Source organism: Anabrus simplex, chromosome 5 (genome assembly GCF_040414725.1).
Source record: "Anabrus simplex isolate iqAnaSimp1 chromosome 5, ASM4041472v1, whole genome shotgun sequence".
NCBI classification, from domain to species: domain Eukaryota; kingdom Metazoa; phylum Arthropoda; class Insecta; order Orthoptera; family Tettigoniidae; genus Anabrus; species Anabrus simplex.
The window spans coordinates 301,261,617-301,282,766 of NC_090269.1; the positions used below are offsets into that span (position 1 = coordinate 301,261,617).

Below are 21,150 nucleotides of genomic sequence, written 5' to 3' on the forward strand. Positions count from 1 at the left end.
AGTTAAGCATAAGTTACGAGTAAGCAGGGCAACAGGAAATAAACTGCCAATTGCACGACATACTGTATGTACCTACAAACCTTACGTGGTCGCTCTGTATAGGAAAGGAGTGTTCCATGCTTTGAATAGCGGCGTAACAACAAGGTAAACACAGCCAGTGCCTGCGCCCCACATTCCCTCAGTCGTGTTTGGCCTGTTATAGTGTGCGGAGTGTAGCCTCGTGGTGAACGTAACAACATAATGGCACAACGACGCCATTTGGACCCCGTTTTGCAGGGTAGAATACTAGGCCGCCTGAAAGCAGAACAAACACAGACCGAATGTGCCACAGAGTGTCATTTCCAGGCTTTGAAGACGATTTCGAGACACAGGAGATGTTAGTCGTAGGCCAGTACCAGGTCGACCAAGGGTAACCACCCCACAGCAGGACTGATATCTGGCCTTAACCGCCCGATGAAATCGGAGTGCACTTGCAAGATGATTGTCGGTAGAGCTTGCAGTCGTCTCAGGGGTTGCCGTTTTCCGGCAAACTGTGTACCGGAGGCTCAGAGCAGCAGGGATGTTTGCCCGACGTCCAGCTCACTGCAGCACAGAGACGAGCCCGTTCACTGTGGAGCCGTCAACATCGAAACTGGACCATGAATGAATGGAGACATGTGCTCTTCACAGATGAATCCCGCTTCAGTTTGCAGAACAATTCCCGTCGCACATTAATCTGGAGAGAACCGGGTAGCCGATACAACTACAGGAACATCGTGGAACGGGACCAGTACGGTTGTGGTGGCGTCATGGTGTAGAGCGGCATCATGTTGAATTGACGTACGGACCTGCACATCTTCATGGGTGATCCGAAGAACACTGTTAACGCTCGGAGATACAGGGACGAGGTACTGAGACCACATGTTCGACTCTTCAGAGGTGCGGTTGGTCCAGACTTCCTCTTAATGGACGATAATGCCCGACCGCACCGCGCTGGTCTGGTGGATGAATTTCTGGCTGGGGAAGACATTTATCACATGGACTGGCCAGCAAGGTCTGCGGATCTGAATCCTACAGAACATGCCTGGGATGCATTGGGGAGGCGTCACCCTCCACCAAGGACCATTCAAGACCTTTGCATTGCTCTTTTGGAGGAATGGGATCGGCTGCCACAAGAGCTCTTGGACCATCTAATAGAGAGCATGCCACGTCGCTGCGAAGCATGTATGGCCGTTAGGGGTAGATAGATAAGGAATGGGTGAGCCTGCCTTCACAGGGTTCCACACGTAGGTCTGTGAAAACCCTTTGTGTCCCTTACACGGGTTTGCCTAGTCCAGCCCTAGTGCTCCTATAAAGGATACCAGTGTCTGGATATTGGGATTCCTGATGTCTTTTGTGAGCCAAGATATCGATATCTAGTGCTTGCAACACATATACAACACATACGCAGAGGTCTCTTCCTCCTTACCGTATCTTCTACACATCGAATCCTGACTGATTTTCATGATATGTAGGTGTCTCTGTTAGGTATTGCGGCCTGTCAACAGTCCGACTACCATTCGTATTCTGATCCTATTCAAATTTATCAGGACCTTTTTATAACTTTGGCTGGGCCCTTTGATAAGTTCACGTGCCTGCCTTGCTGTGGTTAGCCTCTTCCAAATGTCTAAGTGAGACTGGTTTGTCCACTGGGATATTACTAGTTTCACACTTTTAGTGACACTCCTAGGAAGGGCTCTTGTCCTATGAAAGGACCTTTTGAGCCTTGTTTCACTAGTTTGTCACCTTCTTCATTTCCACTGATTCCTGTGTGCCCAGGGACCCATAATAGGGTAACTGGGTTAAGTTCACACAGCTTATCTAACATCCTTTGGTACTCCCATACCATTTTTGATGTTGTTCTAACTTCGCATAGTGCTTTTAATGCTGCCTGGCTGTCGCTGCAAATGGTGATGCATCTTCTACGTCCGAGCATGTTCCATACATGTACAGCACAGGCCAGTATTGCACAGACTTCGGCCTGGAAAACAGTAGCATTTTTACCCATGGGAAGGGAGAGCCTTGTCTTAGGCCCCCAGACCCCGGCGCCTGTGCCCATCTCTGTCCGTGAGCCATCTGTGTACCATATACAGCCCCCAGACCTAAGACGGGCCCCAGCATCCACGGCCCACTCCTCCCTTGTGGGTATCACCACTGTGAACTTATAATTCAGATTAAAACTAGGCTTCATCAGGTCCCCGATCATCATTGTCGCAGGGCAGGTCTTCTGAAGCCTCGTAAGAATAGAAGCATGACCTCTATTCGGATTCTTGAAAGACCATCCTCCGAGTGACCAGAAGCGGTAAGCACTCATTCCCACTATTTCCGTAACATATAAATGTAAGTGGGGAAGACATAGGATGGCCTCCATTGTACATAATGGTGTAGTATCCAGTGCCCCTGTTATTCCTAGACACGCAAGTCTTTGGACACTGTTTAACTTGGTGGTCGCAGTTTTACTCTCAGAACCTGGCCACCCAGACTAAAGATGCGAAGGTGATTGTGGGCTGTACAATAGAAATATAAAGCCAATGGACCACCCTAGGTCCTAGGCCCCAAGTCTTTCCAATGGCCCTGCGACAGGCCCACTCTTGCGAGCCTTATCCACCTTATGGTCTATATGTTTCTTCCAACTCAGTCTTGCCTCGAGGATTACCCCTAGGTACTTAACTGAGGTTGTCTTAACTAATTTTTTCGCAAATAGGAAAGGCTCTGACAGTCCGTCTAGCCTCCTCCTCCTGGTAAATACCACGAGCTCCGTCTTGTCGGGATTAACCGACAAGTCCGTGTCATGGCACCATCTTTCCACCCTGCATAGGGAGCTCTGTACGAACTCTGAAACCATACTAGGGAAATTTCCCACCGCCATCAGGCTAATGTCACCTGCATAGCCTTGGGCATAAATTTCTCCAACATTTAACCTGGTAAGTAGTTCATCCACTACCAGACACCATAATGTTGGTGATAATACTCCTCCCTGTGGACACCCCCTGTCTACATTAGCTCTCAACATTACTGCGTTGAAGGTAAAACAGAACTTGACGGCCCTGCAGTGAGGCCATAATCCATTTTATGAGCATCCTGCTCACGCCTCTTCTCTCTAGACTAAGTTCTATGGAGCCCAAAGATGTGTAGTTAAAGGCCCCTTCTATATCTAGGAATACCACCATAGCAAGTTGTTGCTGATCCAAGGTGCTCTCCAGTCTGGAAACAAGCTGGTGTAGTGCCATCTCAACCGACTTCCCTGGTTGGTATGCATGTTGATGAGGATGCAGGGGACAGTCTCTTAATACTTTCTCCCTGATCCGTCTATCCACCAGTCTTTCCAAAGTCTTAAGAAGAAAAGACGTTAGACTAATGGGTCTATAATCCTTAGGTCTAGTATATGAAGACCTTCCGGGTTTAGGTATATACACCACCTTCGCCTGACACCACAAGGAGTATACGTACCCCATGGTGAGAAAGGCTCTAAACTTTCTGACCAGGTACGGTATAAGGATCGCGCCCGCTTCCTGAAGAAGTGCTGAGAAGATCCCATCCATTCCTGGGCTTTTATAAGGGGCAAATGACTCTAATGCCCACTTCACCCTTCTTGGGGTAACAATCTCTGCGGCTTCCATCCAACCGCTTCTATAGGGTCTGAAGGATCCGCTCGATTCTACTTCACTATTCGTGACTACTGAATCTGGAAAGTGGGCATCAAGCAATAAGCTCAGGGTCTCCCCCTCTGGGGATGTATATTCACCCTAAGGCAACTCCAATGAGCCCGGCCTTGCTCTTCCATCCAAGGTTAGAATTTTATTAAACCTTGCTGCTTCATGGTGACTCTCGATGGAGTCACAAAACTGTCATTGGAGACAGTTTGACTTCTGACTTCTACTTTCTTTGTAATTCTTTGTAAGAATCTAGACTTCCTTGGTCTGAAGTTCCCTGTATTTGTTCCAGAGCCTTCATGTGTTTCTCCTCAGGTGTTCAAGATAACTGTTCAACATGAAGCTTCCTGTTACTCTTTTTGCCTTAACAACTGGGCAGTTTAATTCATCAGAGATAACTAGTGTCTGTGTGAGAAAGCTCACACTGAGCTCCAGCTCCTCCTTATTCTTGATTATATTTGAGGGTCCTCCTACCAGTCCCTTCCTCACGTCCTCCCTAAAAGATATCCAATTGGTTCGTCTAGGATTCCTGTAAGATGGGATCTCGAAGGAGCCCTCTATATGAAACACAATGTATCTGTGATCTGACAAGGAAGGCTCCAAAGAAACTTTCCAGTCTTTAAATTCCTGTGTGATTCCCATGGAACCCAGGGTAAGATCTATGATCCCCTCACTCCTATTATTAATGAAGGCAGGGGTATCACCTATGTTCATGATCTCAAGCTCAGTTGTACATAGAAATTCTATGAAATTCTCTCCCCTTCGGTTTGTATATTTGCTTCCCCAAATGCTGTGATGAGCAATGGCGTCACATCCTAGTTAAGTCCTTGTTTCCTACAGTATGTCACCAGTCTCTTGAACTCCTCCGGCAGGGGTGAAGATTCAAAGTCTCCTGGGAAATATGCAGAACAGACAACCAGATCTCTTGGCTGTCCACCTTCTTCATATCTCACTAGGACTACTACAAGGTCTCTAGTAATGAAGCCCGGTATAGCCCAGGCGTTATGATCCTTAACTAGTAGAGATGTTCTAGGCTTCTCCTCTGCTACTCCACTGAATAGAGTGAAGCCTGCACATTTTAGTCCCATGATATGTCCCTGTCTAAGCCAGGGTTCTTGTATCAGGGCGACCGAAAACCCACCTATCTGGATACTTCTTATAAGTACCCTAGAGGCTGCTATACAATGTTGTATGTTTGATTGTATGAAAGTAATCATTCCTTACCTTCATGCAATGCTTTACCTTATGCAGTCTCCGGAACGTGCAGCTTCGTCTCCCACGATGAATCTTGAGGCTTGGCTGGCCCCGGCTCCTGTTCGGACTCCCGCTCCTTGTCCCTGCTGGTCTCAGTGTTGTCTGTGGTGGGGTTGGTCCTCTGCTTGTTGCGTTTGCCCTCCACCAGGGTGAAGGTAGCAACATGCAGACCACAGAAGATCTTCTTCCCCACCACTTTTTCCACATCCCCGGAGTCCATGCTGACCACAAGGCAGACACCTCTCTTCTCCTCCTTGCGGTCGTAGATTCTCTAGCTGTTGGGATTTAGACCATGGTTCTGGCATGCCATCCTTCCCAAAAGGACATTGTTGTCCTTTGGTTGTCCTGGTATCCAGACCATGACTTTCTTATAGAAGAGGAGTTTATCCATGCCCACAATTGTGAGCCTGGCTCCTTCCCATGGCTGCATATCTGTAATAAGACTAGAAAGCCATGCTACAGTCTTGTCAGTCATTCTCTGCAATGATGATGGCCGCACCTCTCAACAGTTAGCAGTCCAGGAACTGAGGCTTAATGGGCCCCTGCTCTGGAAGCACATCCATCAGATTGGTGATAGCTTCCTCTACAGACTCCACACCTGTTTTTCAGTTAGCTGCTGGTCAGGATATCCTACATGCACTATGGCCATCCTGATCCCAGCTTTAGCTATCCTGGCATACTCCACCTTGGGTTTTTGTGGGCTTGCCGATCTTCTTCTGGGGTTGCCCCCAACAGGAGTCATTTTCCCACTGGCGTCTTGGTGGGTGGAGTCCTCTGTGCCCTGGAAGCAGAGTCCTTTTCAGGGTCCCGCCTCCTGTGCCCATTGGATCCCCCTGCAGTTGTCGTTGTTGTGGCAGTAGAAGGCCTCTCAGCTCCAGGAGTTAGGCCCCCTTTGGCCTGCTCCCGGGCCTTTAAAGCCTTCTTGTACCTCCTCTTTTCAGCGACGGAGTGCTGTTTCTTCTTCTTCTTTTTCTGGACTAGAAGATTGCCCACCTCTAGAGTTAGCTATCTTACTGTCGAGGTCGTACTGTCTGAGGGTATCTCCAAAGAGTCCCCATCGGTTGTTGTCGAGCTGGTGTTTCTCTTGGAGGCCCCAGAGAAGCTCTCTGGTTTTTGGGTGGCTACGTTACTCATGTAGGTCCCCTGAGTAGCCAAGGAAATATTATGTCCGCCCAGGCAGAGCCCCGCATACCCGCGTAAGGCTACTTACTTCGAGAGGGCGCCAAGTATCTCAAAGGCTCCGTTCAAGACACATATCCCATGTGCCATGCACCCCGTAAGTATATCCTCACAATGTACCAAATCCGTACTATGACTAATTATAGTTAGATCATCTGCAAACTGCATCTTCTTTGAAGTCATTCTTGGCAGGTCATGTATGTACAGCAAGCAATACAGTAAGGTTGCAGTTGGATAACATGTTGTTTAATAAGCATGCTAACTTCTGACAAGAGATAACTTGAACAAACTTGAGCAACAATCCCTCTCTCCAGACTGTGTCATCAGGTGATGTAAGATTGAAAACAGCTGCAGCGATCTTAATTCTTTTCCGGAACCCTGCTTTAATCTTGGTTGTCATTGTTAATACCTGTTCTCAACAACTGTGATTCTTTCTGAAAACAACTTGTTCAACTGGGATGACTTTTTCAATTGTTTCCCGGATATGATTCAATATCATTCTTTGTTGAAAAGGCACAATGTTTTGAAAAGTAATAAGGTCAGCGCAGTTTATATTAGAATGGCACTATTTATTACATACGTAAATCACAGATGGATGCAGTGAAAACAATAGACATGGAGATTACAATCGTGACGTGTCAGAATGGAAAAAAGAAACCGTAGTGTGTAGGTGGCACTTCTTGATGGTGGCTCAGCCAGAGTCATATGAATACATATATATATTCTCAACATTCTTTCAAGAATCTTGTAGATTACGCTAAGGAGTGAAAGGGGTCGATAATGTGATGCATCAGTTCCTTCTTTTCCTGGTTTCAAGAATGCAATTACTTTGGCTTGTTTCAACAACTCTAATTTTTCAGTTTGTAAAATTTAATTGAAGAAGTTGACCAGCCATTGTATTGTTCCAGGCTCTATGGCCTTCAGAAACTCAGGATAGATTTCATCAAGATCAGCAGCTTTATTTATCTTTATCATGGTTAAGGCAGTACTGAAGTCATGAAAATACTCTGAATAAGATGTCAGCTGTGATCTTCTAATTCTTAGTTGCTTCTTAACACTCCTTGCCTGTACCTTACCCATCTTTGCTTCAGAGATTTGTGTCATTCTGGAGGCAATGGTGTTTGAATTTTTTTGCAAACTTCTGTGTTTCGTGGTAGGGTCACTACAAAGTTTTCTTATGAGGTTCCAGGGTTTACAGCTAGAGTGTGTGAAGTCGATCCTTGCAGTAGTTCTCTGCCACTTCTCTCTCCTAGATTTTATACAGAGACCTTAGCAACTCATCAGCTGTCATTTCATTGTGAGAGTTCTGATATTTGGTGTTGACTTAATTACATTCATTTGACCATCCTGATATATACGTCTTAACGATATTCATAAGATATACCGGTATATATTCTCATGCTAGCTTTAATGGCATTCGTAAAACAACTGTAATTTTCAGGAACTGGTGGTCTCTCAGTAGGCCGGTTCTGTACAGTATTATCAAGCCCTTTTGCAAATACATCCCACTTTGCTAGTTGTAAATTATACTGAGATTATGGTTCTGCAGACACAAGAGGGATTTCAGTACCATAGTGAATAATAACTGGTCTGCATTGACTGTGTGGGAAGGAACTGATGATCTTTCATTCTACATGTGTTGATTACCAGGAGTAGACTGGTACATTATGCACAGATCAGGATAAAAATCTTTTACCCATCTGCCAAAAATGGAATGTACAACAATGTTTCTGGGTTGATCACCTTATTTCTTAAAGCCTCCCACATCTCTGATTAGCAGACACTTTTAGTGGAATGAAGGACTCAGCACTCTAAAATGTAGGACATTGGGAAATTATATACTGAAAGCAAAAATATATGAAAATAAGTAATATTTGATGCATATTTTTTCTAATGTTGAGTATACCAGGAACAGAATCAGTTCTCTTTTTTAATGGAAAATATTATTCATATTTAACAGACATACTGATTTGCAGTAAAACGTCTGTTCAAAACATAATCATAAAACTCTGAGAAGTTTAAGTATTTGAAGTTATATTTAACTAAAAGTATACCCTTCTCAAAGTCTATCAGTAGACTGCTTCTTTTATCTACCCACTGAATGGAAATCAATGAGAAAACCTGATCTACATTTGTGTTATGTACAAGAATTTAAAAAAAATTGCAATTTTCAACTCAAACTTGCTACGAGTAAAATATTTTCAAACACAACTGTCAAGCTACTTTTAAAAAAATGATTTTTTCTTCCTTAAATGGAGAATATTTTTTAAACCACTGAACTTTTTAGATTTCTAAAAATCCACACATTTAGAAGTTTAAAGAAATTTCTCCCAGACACTGGACAAAAGTTTAAATTGTAGGGCATGTACAGGATTTTCTAGACATCTTGTAACCCTACCTACAGTATTTCTCTTCCATTGGGATACTGTAGTATGCTTTTGCTAGGTCTATAAACATCAGCACCAAATCTTCCCTGTACTCCCACCTCCTCTTCATCATTTGTCACATGGCAAAGATCAGATCCTCAGTAGATCTCCCTCTCCTGCAGCCATATTCTCCCTCCTCTACCGTACTTCTTTTCTAACCCTTGTTTCAAGAATTCTTTCATAGATTTTAATAGTATGAGGGTTCTAAGTGACTTCCCTGTTAGTATTACATACCGGTACACCTATCTCCTTTCTTCAATAGAATAGTGGGACTATTATCCCATTCTTCCAATCTTCAGGAACTTCTCCTTCCAAACTGCTCCAAATATTCAATATAAGCATATTATTGCCATATGGGCTGTGTAACTTGCACAGTTTAACAATTTTGAACCTTTGGGATGTTTCAGGAGTTTTTGGCTCATTGATGGATTCTAGTGGTGTCAGGTTTTCTGGTAGCAGTTTTCAGTTTTTAGGGCACCTGGATGTGCCTCATTAATTCATGTCTGTTTTTTTCTTTTCATTTTTATAACTACCTTTATACATTGCTAAAATTTAAAAACTTACATTCAGTAAACTTTTTGCATGTAATTTCCAATACTGAAAATAGCCTGTTTGTTTATAATTGTAGCCACCTGGGTTCGTCGTATTCCAAGTGAAGAAGATGAAGCTCAAGAGATAACTCTTAAAAACTACCTGTCTCCTCTGCAACGGGAAAAGTTTGCTCACTTCTTCAGTCACCTTCTTGACTGGGACAGAGATGATGTGATATCACTTCAGGACTTCGATGCCCTCAGTGAGGTAGGTTTTTAAATTCAATTCTTGTATGAACAATAGTGTGAAAGTACATAGTTCAGAATTATGCCTTTAGATCCAAGAAAGTATTTTATTAATTAACTGATATGTGGAGCTTGATATTACGGACATAGGGCTGTTGAACTGCATGTAAAAGTAGTGTCTCTATCGTTATGCAAAATAAATTACAAAAGAAACCAAAAATATCAATATCTGTTGATTGTTTGATTTAAAGTAATAAATGGAAATCTACAAACTCTGTGAATATAATGGAGTAAGCAGTTCTGTCACTGTATCTTGTAAAATAACAATTCCAACAATTCTTAAACCAGATACTGTATATGACACACCACATACAGTTACATTAATGTATGGCATCTCATGTGGGTTTCCAACAGACGAATACCTTGAATTCTTTTGGTGGAGGTGAAGGTGGTGGTTGTGGTGATGGTGATTATTGTTTAAGAGGGAGTACAACTGGGCAATGATCCCTTCTTAACACTAAGAGAGGGAAAAATATAAGAACTCCGACCCTTCAAAACATTAAGATATCAGCAAAAGAAAGGGAAGGGCCATGAAAGACAACCCTAGGCCTCACAGATCTAATACCGTTGAGGTCAGAAAAGAATAAGAGTTAACCAAGGGAGGTCAGATACGAGAGATGAAAGTGAGGAGCCTGGCACAATTGGAAGCAATGCCAGACTCGTCTAGGGGAACTGTGGTTGCCGACCCTTGCTTCCAAGTTGATAACCTCTGGTTCCCCTATTAGTTGCCACCCATGACCGCATTGTAATCGAAACGGACTTTCAACCTATTAGGTCATATTACGTACATTTAGTACGTGTTGAAGAGACACCAGTGGGATACAAACCCACAACCTCCTGATATCGCGTCGGTTGCTCTACCAATTGAAACATGAAATTCATAACCCTTGATTAGGCTACTAATCAAGAATGTGGATTATATAGTAAAATAAATGTTCACAGGCTGTAGATGTGACATCTCTCACTACTCCCACTGAGCCACATATTATAGATATGATAAGGTTTGAAACCCTGTCCTTTGGTAAACTGAACCCTTTCCAGAACTTGATACCGAACTTGATAGCTGCAGTCGCTTAAGTGCGGCCAGTACCCAGTTTTCGGGAGATAGTAGGTTCGAACCCCACTGTCGGCAGCCCTGAAAATGGTTTTCCGTGGTTTCTCATTTTCACACCAGGCAAATGCTGGGGCTGTACCTTAATTAAGGCCACGGCTGCTTCCTTCCCACTCCTAGCCCTTCCCTGTCCCATCATCACCATAAGACCTATCTGTGTCGGTGCGACGTAAAGCAAGTAGCAAAAAGAACTTGATGAAGAAGACTGACACAGTACCACGAGCTCTAAGCATTAGCCCTGTAACCTCAGTCTCATTAAGGTAGTATCTCCCTTTGTAGTAAGGTCTCGTTGGGTTGTATATGTCCCGTTTCTCAGTATTTACTTCTTTAGTCTGGTCTAGTTGATGTTCAAACCTGATAGTCGAGTATTTTATGCAACCTTGCTTGCTCTTGTAGGCAATCATATCTATTCACATTGAACTGTCATTATATGATATGCCGTGGACCTCTTCATGCAGTTAGTCTTTCCTACAAAGTTCTTCAGCAATGAAGGACCTGATTTTATGGTGGCAGGAGTTCCTCAGTACATCATTGAACAGATAAGATCCAAGGACACGAGCCAGTGTTTCTTTCTCCTTAAAGCATTGCCAGCAGAGGATACCATCCAGTGATCTGCCTGGAACTGTTCTGATTGAAATAATGTTGGTTGTCATTTTAATAGCTTTATGCCATTCGCTGCAGGAAAGGCCTTTGCAATGTTTTATCCACCTATTGACAGATATATACTCTTTGTATAATTGACAGATATATACTCTTTGTATAACTCCACTGCAATGCCTTTATGAGGAAATGCAGATGAAGCTACCATTTCATGTTCTCTAAGTTCTTGACTAATTTTCCTTAGATCAAGAAGTCTGTTCTGCTTATTAGTGACCTGACTGACATTGATACTGTTCATTGAATGCAGACAAGCTGTTATTTCATCAGATTGGATCGTGATTGGTGAATACATAGGTGTTGGCAGCTTTAACTAATGCATTGCAGGTGTTAATATGTTTGAACTGAAGCTTACTATATTTTGATGTCCAAGACCTTTGTAGGGGCTGCCTGGCCGAGGCAATAAAGGCGTGCTCGGTTCGCCCGGAAGGACGTGGGTTCGAATCCCCATCAGGAAGAAGTAAAATTTAAGAAACGAGATTTCCACTTCTGGAGGTGCATATGGCCCTGAAGTTCACTCAGCCTACACCAAAAATGTGTACCAGGTTAATTCCTGGGGGCAAAGGTGGCCGGGCGTAGAGCTAACCGCTCTACCCCATGACGTGCCACGGTTAACAACGGTGGAAGCCTTTACCTTCCACTCCTCCAAAGGCCTTCATGGCCTGTACAGAGGTGACTTCGTCTTTGTCTTTGTCAAGACCTTTGTGCTGTTTATCAGGCACTGTCAGGGTGTCACAGGTAACAGATATTATTTTAATGTGCTTTTGATTACTTTATCAGTATCTTTAAAAAATGTAATGGGTAAATAAGAGTAGGGCAGATTACTATATTCAGCATGATAAATTTCTGATCAGATTTAAGTAGCAGTGAAGAAATAAAACAGTCTAATTTTCTATGTAGAATTTTCATACTTGCGTGGGCATCAGAAGTAAATTTTTGACTGAGACACTAGGATTATGAAAATCTTTACCCTGTTTGATCACTTGAATTTTGCAGTTTCCTCACTTTCCAAAGTATCTTTATTTTTGAAGGTTTAGTTCAAGACTGATTTTTGTAAACACCTTCATGGTAATACACAGTAATTCTGTAACCATTGTTGAACAGCAGTGTAATCAGTGAAGCCACAGAAATCCTTGTCATGTAACAATTTTATTTTTATGGACAGATCCAGAAATTGTTTGAAACTGTAAATTTCATGTAGTTATGTTTTATGTGTATCATTTAAATTAATTTCAAGAAGCATGAAGAAAAGACATTCTGGACTTTGAAGAAGAAATTTGTTTTAATGTAACTTGAAGAATATATTGAAAGTTTTTTTAAAGATCATTGTAACTGATGGGTATTTAAATTTCCTGTTTTAAATAGTATATTATTCTGCAAATTGTATAAAGGGATGTGCATTTTCGTACATGACTTGTGAGGCAGGGTGTGCCATGTGTAAGTGGCCCTTTCCTGTCGTTTTGTAATATCCGCTAATATGCGGATTCAGCAGTAATGATGATTCTAGAAGATCCTTGTCATTGGCCAAAATAAAAGTGTTTCTTATTGGCCAAAATATTAGGATTTTTCATTGGTGAATGTGGCAGTCTGGAGTGTTGTTATTGGTTATTTGTAATCGCACGATTTCCTGTTTTTGGCTCCTCACATGTGCGAGTTAATTTGTCCATGTTTTTGAATTCGGATCACTGCAGCAGGCGGACGCATCTTGCGTCCCTCCAACCTTGGGTCTCCAGTCTCTCACAGTAAGCGCTAGGTTGTTGCCTTGTATTAATTTAATTCTTGTATTAATTTAAATGCATTCTTGTGTTTCAGACTTTTCCCACTTAAAGTAACTTCCGTAATTATGTAGAATTTTATTTTGTGTGCCGGAGTTTCCTCTAGATTTCCAAATTTACCAAAACTGAGCATCAGTATGACTTAGGTGTTAAGCTAGTCCGCAACATATGTCTTTGGAGGCAACCCTTTTTCAGGCTTAATATTTTGTAAGTAAAAGTAAATGTAACACTCCTTTTAGAATGCCTCCTTTCATTCTGTAAACTTAACTTAAATGTGAACCTCAATGTAGCCACACTCGGTGAGCGTGCCTACACACAAATAATAATGATAATAATATGGGGAAAAGAGTAAAATAATAATAATAATAATAATAATAATAATAATAATAATAATAATAATGAAAGGAATTAGAAAAACATGAATTAGGCAAATGAGAATAATAATAATAATATATATGTATATAAAATAAGAGTTTTGTCTGTACATTGCTCAGAATTTGAAAATAATGGTATTTCTGTATTGGTTATGTCCACAGTAACAAGGAAATGCAATTTTTACTTTTCCGTAATTTCTGTCTGTCTGTCTGTCTGTCTGTCTTATCTGTCTATCTGTATGTATGTATGTGGACGCATCACTAGATAACGGCTAAAGAGAATTTAATGAAAATCGGTATTCGAAGTCGGGGAATGAGTCGCTACAATCTAAGCTATAAATAATTTTATTGATGCTGATAGATATGGTAGTTTAGGGTAAGGTCTAAAATTTAATTTTCAATATTGATGTTATTAGTGGTCCTATCTTAATAACAATTGGTATGCAAAGTCTGGGAATAAGTCTCTATAATCTAGGCTATAAATAATTTTATTCATGCTGAGTGAAATGGTAGTTTAGGGGAAGGCCTAAAATGTAATTCTTAAATATCTACGTCATTAGTGATCTTATCTCATTGAAAACTGGTATACAAAGTCAGAGAATGAGCCACCACAATCTAGGCTATAAATCATTTTATTCACGCTGAATGAAATGGTAGTTTAGGGGAAGTCCTAAAATTTAATTCTCAAATATTTATATTATTAGTGGTCGTATCAATAAATACTACATAACCAAAGTTATAAAGAAATAAATTTCTGACCACTTATGTCTTATACATTTTTACTGTATCGGGTATGATAACACAGATATTCATAAATTTGTATTTTTGTTGCTAAGTCCATATCGACGCCGAGCCACGAGAAAATGGGTTAACGGAATTTAAATGAAAATCGGTACATAGAGTCGCGGAATAAGGAACTACAGTCTAAGCTATAAACAATTTTATTCAGCCTGGATGAAATTGTAGTTTAGGGGAAGGCGCCTAAATCTTAAATTTTAAATCCCTACTGTATGTTATTGGTCCTATCGAAAAGTATAACATAACAAAAGTTGCAGAGAATACAATTTCCGATCATTTATGTTTTATTCAGTTTTACCGTACCGACTATGATGAGTGGTATTTCAGAGTCGGAAGAAAACTAAATGTGAAGGCCCACAATATCGAAAGCGCATAACGTTGATCAACAATAACATTACATGGACCATTGTTTGTTGTGATGTTATTTGTGTCTTATGCTGCCTCTCAACTCCGATAGATGGATTACTGCTGCGTACTGAGTATAATAGCCTGACTGAATATTGGCAGGAAATAGCGGAGGGATAGAAAACTTTCTTCTTTAGCATGCTATCCTCTGATACATTTTTTGATACAGCTGGTACGTAACACACGGGTTCTTCATAATATTCCAGTTATTCGATCCCTATTCTGATGCACTGTTTTGAATGAGCAGTGTAGTAGTAGTAGTAGTATGGCCTGGTCCAGAATAACAATTTAGGCCTATTCCAAATTATAGCACCACAATTCACTAAATAACTAAAAATTGAACCCTAAAAAGAACTGTTTCTTAAGAAAAGCTCCTTTCGCTTCACTTCTATTAAATTCTACATTCATTTTATTCCAAATTATCAGTGAAGAGGGGGTTTCTCCTCTGGCTTGGAGGAAAAATTTGCCTCCAAGTCAGATAGATTTATCCGCTGCCAGTGTAGTGAACTGATATTTTCCGACTCATCGGGTACTCCTAGGAAACAGATTAGTAAAAGGGCATAGTTTATGCCCTGGGAGTCTCCAGTATTCGACCCTCTCCCCGCCGAAAAAAGACGAAGAGTGTTCACGAATCACGGCTGTCTGCGGCTTGGTCATTCCAGCTCTGGAACTTTGGACTGTTAGATCGGCAGTGAAGTCCTGTTCATTAAAAGTGAGAAAATGGGTGGTGTTTCATTTGATTATTTCATATGAAAGCATTGCTTTTAATCACACCATTCCTACTGACGTCATTATATTGTACGTTCATTTCAGCTGGGAAAACCACTAAGACAGTCTTTCTGAGGATGTAAAAAGGCAGGTGGAGAATGAGTATCTACCATTATAATGAAAACTGCCCGACCTGATTGTGTCTGATGGTATGCAAGCGGGTCTGCCATTACAGTGAAAATTCCCTAACTCAGTCTGCATATGAGAAGAGATGTTTGGTGACTTCCCCATCGCGTTTCTAGGGTAACGTTAAAAGCTATGCAGTTTAATACAATCTTGCTCACAACGTGTACACAAGAATTCCGTATAGAATGTAGAATTCCGTAGCGAAGTACGGGTACATCAGCTAATAATAATAATAATAATAATAATAATAATAATAATAATAATAATAATAATGATAATAATAAATGAATGTAGCGGTATTTCACAACTAAGCTTAGGAAATTAGTTCAAACATGCAAAATCATACCATACACAAGGTAATCAAAACTTACAGGCCTAACAGCAACTACTACGGAAAGGATTGTGGAACGTGAAGGAGCCCTATTGAGGTCTGTGGAAAAGTATGATGTTATGGGGAAGAAAAGGTTCATGATGTTCACCCTCAAACTCTTACTTATTAACATTAACGAAATAAACTTCAAATGAAATAAATAAATGAATTGCAGATTAGCTGATACTTAACACACTAAAACAAAGGATGTTTAAATAGACTTACAAACCAAACTGACAATCTAATTAAGCTCTTTGAGCACAAATGAACTTTGACATAGAAGTTCACATTTAACTTAAGTTTACAGAATTAAAGGAGGCATCCTCGAAAGAATCAAAAAATTAATTGTGATATACAATTATCCAAGAAAGAGAGCTATATTTCCTTTTAATTACAAAATATTGAGTCAGAAAAGAAGATTTGCCTCCGAAAACATGTTGCGGACTAGCTTAACAGCTAAGTCATACTGATGCTCAATTTTGGTAAATGTGGAAATCTAGAGGAAACTCCGGCACACAAAATAAAATTCTACATAATTACGGAAGTTGCTTTAGATGGGAAAAGTCTGAAACACACGAATGCATTTAAATTAATACAAGGCAACAACTTAGCGCTTACCGTGAGAGACTGGAGACCCAAGGTGGGATGGATGCAAGATGCGTCCACCCACTGCAGTGATCCGAATTCAAAAAACGTGGACAAATTAACTCACACATGCGAGGAGCCAAAAACAGGAAATCATGCGATTACAAATAACCAATAACAACACTCCAGATTGCCACATTCACCAATGAAAAATCCTAATATTTTGGCCAATAAGAAACACTTTTATTTTGGCCAATGACATGGATCTTCTAGAATCATCATTACTGCTGAATCCGCATATTAGTGGATATTACAAAACAACAGGAATGGGCCACTTACACATGGCACACCCTGCCTCACAAGTCATGTAGGAAAATGCACATCCCTTTATACAATTTGCAGAATAATATACTATTTAAAACAGGAAATTTAAATACCCATCAGTTACAATAATTTTTAAAAAACTTTCTATATATTCTTCAAGTTACATTAAAACAAATTTCTTCTTCAAAGTCCAGAATGTCTTTTCTTCATGCTTCTTGCAATTAATTGAAATGATACACAATCATAAAACATAACTATATGAGATTTACAGTTCCAAACAATATGTAATTAATTTCTGGATCTGTCCATAAAAATAAAATGGTTACATGACAAGGATTTCTGTGGCTTCACTGATTACACTGCTATTCAACAATGGTCACAAATTCTAAAGCTGTCTCTTTATTTTGACTAATAATGATGGTGTCATCTGCAAAACCCATTACAGTGACAGGTGATAACTGCGCTGTAAGTGTCACCACCCCCCTCCAATATTTCAGTGGCTAGATTGTATGGTGTTGGCAACAGTGGTGGACCCTGCCATTCCATGTATGGATAAGATTAGTTTTGCTTTACTTGTCTCTACTTGTGTATTATGTCAGTTTTAAAGTCTATTATCAAGTCCCACAGTCTCGCTGCGATTCCTGTATTCAGTTGTTTAATTAATTTTCTGTTGATAACGTATGTGATGTAGTATGAGAACTTTTTAAATTGGTTTGAAATAATTTTGTGCTATAGTTACGATTTTATAACTAGATTTATAGATTGGTTCTGTAAGATTTTTTGTTTTAAGAGGGAGTTTGGTTCTATAAGAATCACCCTATAGGTTATATGGTTGTAAAGTATTCTGATTTTCATTTCTTTTCAAAGAGTCAAGACTGGTGTGGTAACATAAACTGATAACATGAATTTATATTTAATCATTGAATATTTCTATTTCTTTTAAGCGTCTACGACACTTTGCTGACTGGTCTACAAATTCTGCAGAATTTCATATTCTGCATGAAGTACAACATGGATTCGTAGAGTTATTCATAACCAATCGGATCACAGGTGCAAGTTCACCCGAGGTGATGCACGACTTGCCACCTGGAACCACAAACTTGGAACAGTGGTTGCTGCGATGGAGTGACTTAGTCAGCAAGGCTCGCAACTTACATGACTTCCCACTTTGGCTACAATACTTTGCAAAAATAATTTTCTTAGTCATCAATCGAAGCAGTGAGTAATATTTTATTTTTTGAGTGTGTGTTATTTCTCTGTTTATAAGGCATACCACATATACAGGCTTTGCTTTGTTAAAGTACCAGGTGTACAACTGACGTTGTTCAGGGCAGACAGCACAGACTGTAATAAACATAGGAGTCTGACATTTTGTAGATATGCTATCTAAGCAATGCACTTGTAAATTATGCTACAAAAGTGATTAGTTCCAAGTCTTCCCACCAGGCGAGAATATGGCGCTGTAAGCCACAGTAAAGTTGCAGAAGAGGCACGAAAGACCAAACACATGATAACGGTGGTGCTGGCATGTTTATTAGGATTTATAGTTACAAACACTATTTGATACAGCCTTCCAACTCAGCAGCATGCTGCATCTGTAACACATCAAGGTCGACAGTTGCCCACAGCACTTTGGGTGAAATCAGATTGACATGTCATTGTATGCTAGCCTTTAGATCAGGCAGAAACTTGATATGTCCCTGACAGACATGATCTTTCCAATATCCCCACAACCAGAAGTCACATAGATTTAGGTTCAGGGATATTGAAGATCACACATCCAAGCATCTGAAAAATGAGGCCGGGCTGAGCGGCTCAGACAGTTGAGGCGCTGGCCTTCTGATCCCAACCTGGCAGATTTGATCCTGGCTCAGTCTGGTGGTATTTGAAGGTGCTCAATTACGTCAGACTCGTGCCAGTAGATTTACTGGCATGTAAAAGAACTCCTGCGGGACAACATTCTGGCACCCCAGCGTCTCTAAAAACTGTCAAAAGTAGTTTTTAGCACGTAAAAACAATAACATTATCATTCTTCTGGAAAATGCCCAGAAGTGGTGCGGTCATTACGGAAGGTTTCTTGCAGCAAATTTTTCACCTGGCGAGCGACATGTGGTGTTTCCCCATCTTGCATGAAAATAATAGTGTGGTCACAGTTAAGTTCTTGCAAAGCTGGAATCACATGTTGTACGAGGAGGTCCCTATAACATGAAGATGTCACTGTACACCTAACACACCCATGTGGGGTCACCTCCTCAAAGAAAAATGGACCAAGAATGAAGGAGCTTGTAAAACCACACCAAACAGTCATGTATGCTGAGTGTAATGGTTGTTCCTCCAACAACCAAGGAACTGATACAACACAATTCTACTGGAAGAACATTCTGGTGTTAAATGAAAACCTACAACCTGTTTTCCAGTCATTGACCACGTCAGGGATGTAATGAATGAATCATATATAGGCTAGTAGTGCGATGGGCTCACCACTCCCAAAGTGATTTATTAATGACTGATAGATGCTATGAAATGAGAATGGAGAGTGTTGCTGGAATGAAAAATTACAGGGAAAACCGGAGTACCCGGAGAAAAACCTGTCCCACCTCCGTTTTGTCCGGCACAAATCTCACATGGAGTGACCGGGATTTGAACCACGGTATCCAGCGGTGAGAGGCCAACGCTCTGCTGTCTGAGCCACGGAGGCTCTCTGGTGTTAAAATTATGGAAAATTGTACGATCCAACTGCTTGCAGCACCGTATTTTCGCCTGGTGGCAAGACTTGGAACAAATAATTTTTTGGCATATTCCATGAGCGCATTGCTTAGCATATCTATTAAATTTCAGACTCCTACAATCATTACAGCCCATGCTGTGCCATGCTGAACACCATCAGTTTAATTGTTGACACCTGGTATTGTAAATGATTTTTCACAGTTCATTGACTTTGTAACATTAACCTCTCAAAAATTTTCCTATGATTCTTCTTCCATTGTAATCTCTTTGGGTCTTCAGAATTTGTCCTGTATTTTTCACTGTACACCATGCATGGGCCATTACTGTTTCACCACAAATAGTTCTTGAACTTTACACATATTACAAGAAGGAGTCGATATTCATTCTTCTGTTATTCTTTTGTATTGTAAACCTGAATAACAGTCACCGGCAGGCAGCGGCACACTTCCGGTTAGAAGTTGTCATGGCACATTCAAAGCCTACAAAATCAGCACCTTTTCATGATGAATGGACAGAACAGATTTCTGTGGCTTGGTTCTAAAAGGGTCAATGTCAAAAAACCTGTTTTTGAGCTATGAGCATTTGAAATTTTGCTTATTATTTTCCAATTATTTTTTTCAACAACTAACTTTAAGTAACTTTATACTTTCTTTGTGGAAGTCATCTTAATAAGCGCTAATTTTTTCTATCGTATTCTTTAAAAATTGCCAGATCTCTAATTTTTATTGGTAATCTAACATTATTGGTAAAGGCTTATTTAATTAAACTTTAACTGTTCATTTATTACTTAACAGAGACATTGGCCCTTTTAACATGTTGCAAGCCATGATAAAACGTGTTTGTATCAGTTAATATCTCAATTTCGATAAAAAATTACATTGGTCCTTTTAGAACCAAGCCACAGATTTTTCTGTATCAAAACGGGACAATACCCTTTCCCATTTATGTTCAAAAGTACTATTGGGTTTCCACAAAGAAATTTACAAAAGCTTTATTATGTACTAGCTACCCATCCTGGCTTCAGATGGGAGCAGTTATGAATTAAAGCGATAGGTCACTTTTAACTGAGGATTTCCGTATACACGACATTAGTCGTTTTTCCTACAGTAATGAACAGGAAAAGATTTTGGTACAAGGTAACTTGCAAAAGGGACATGTACAGCTGTTCATGGGAAAAATGTTCACCAATGAGATCAACTCCATCCAAGCTGAGCAGTCTGACCGTGTGCTTTGTTTATTGTCATTCCAAAGCAGACTCTTACCTGGAATGGGTCTTGTTTGACGACGATGATGATAATGATGGTGATGATAATAATGTTATTGTTTTTACATCCCACTAACTACTTTTGATGGTTTTTGGAGATGCTGAGGCACCAGAATTTTGTCCTGCAGGAGTTTCTCAAACACGTAAATCTACCGACACGAGGCTGATGTATTTGGGCACCTTCAAATATGACCAGACTGTGCCAGGATCAAACCTGCCAAGTTGGGATTAGAAGGCCACCGCCTCAACTGTCTGAACTACTCAGCCCGGCGGACTCATTTGAAATTGAAAGGCAAGTTTGAAGGAGTCATAGGGACGGTTGGTATTAAGACCACTTTTTCTGTGCCACAGCTGGTTAAATTGGTAGCTTCAATCAAGCAGTTTTTCAAAATATTCACTACCAATCGCATTCCATTGCATAACTTTGGTGGGTGTAGATTATGTAAGAATATAATAGGCACTTCCACTTTAAAGCCAGCTTTTGTGGTGGCAAGCTGGAA

The 21,150-nt window shown here is 40.6% G+C and overlaps 1 protein-coding gene across 1 annotated transcript in view; it reads left to right on the forward strand.

Moving 5' to 3' along the window:
* Positions 1-21,150, forward strand: part of LOC136874853 (uncharacterized) — a 189,243-nt gene that overhangs the window by 129,751 nt on the left and 38,342 nt on the right. Inside the window, exons 3-4 of the mRNA XM_067148533.2 lie at positions 9,159-9,328; positions 17,604-17,877. Coding sequence (XP_067004634.2) covers positions 9,159-9,328; positions 17,604-17,877 — 444 coding nt within the window. The remainder of the gene's footprint in view (positions 1-9,158; positions 9,329-17,603; positions 17,878-21,150) is intronic.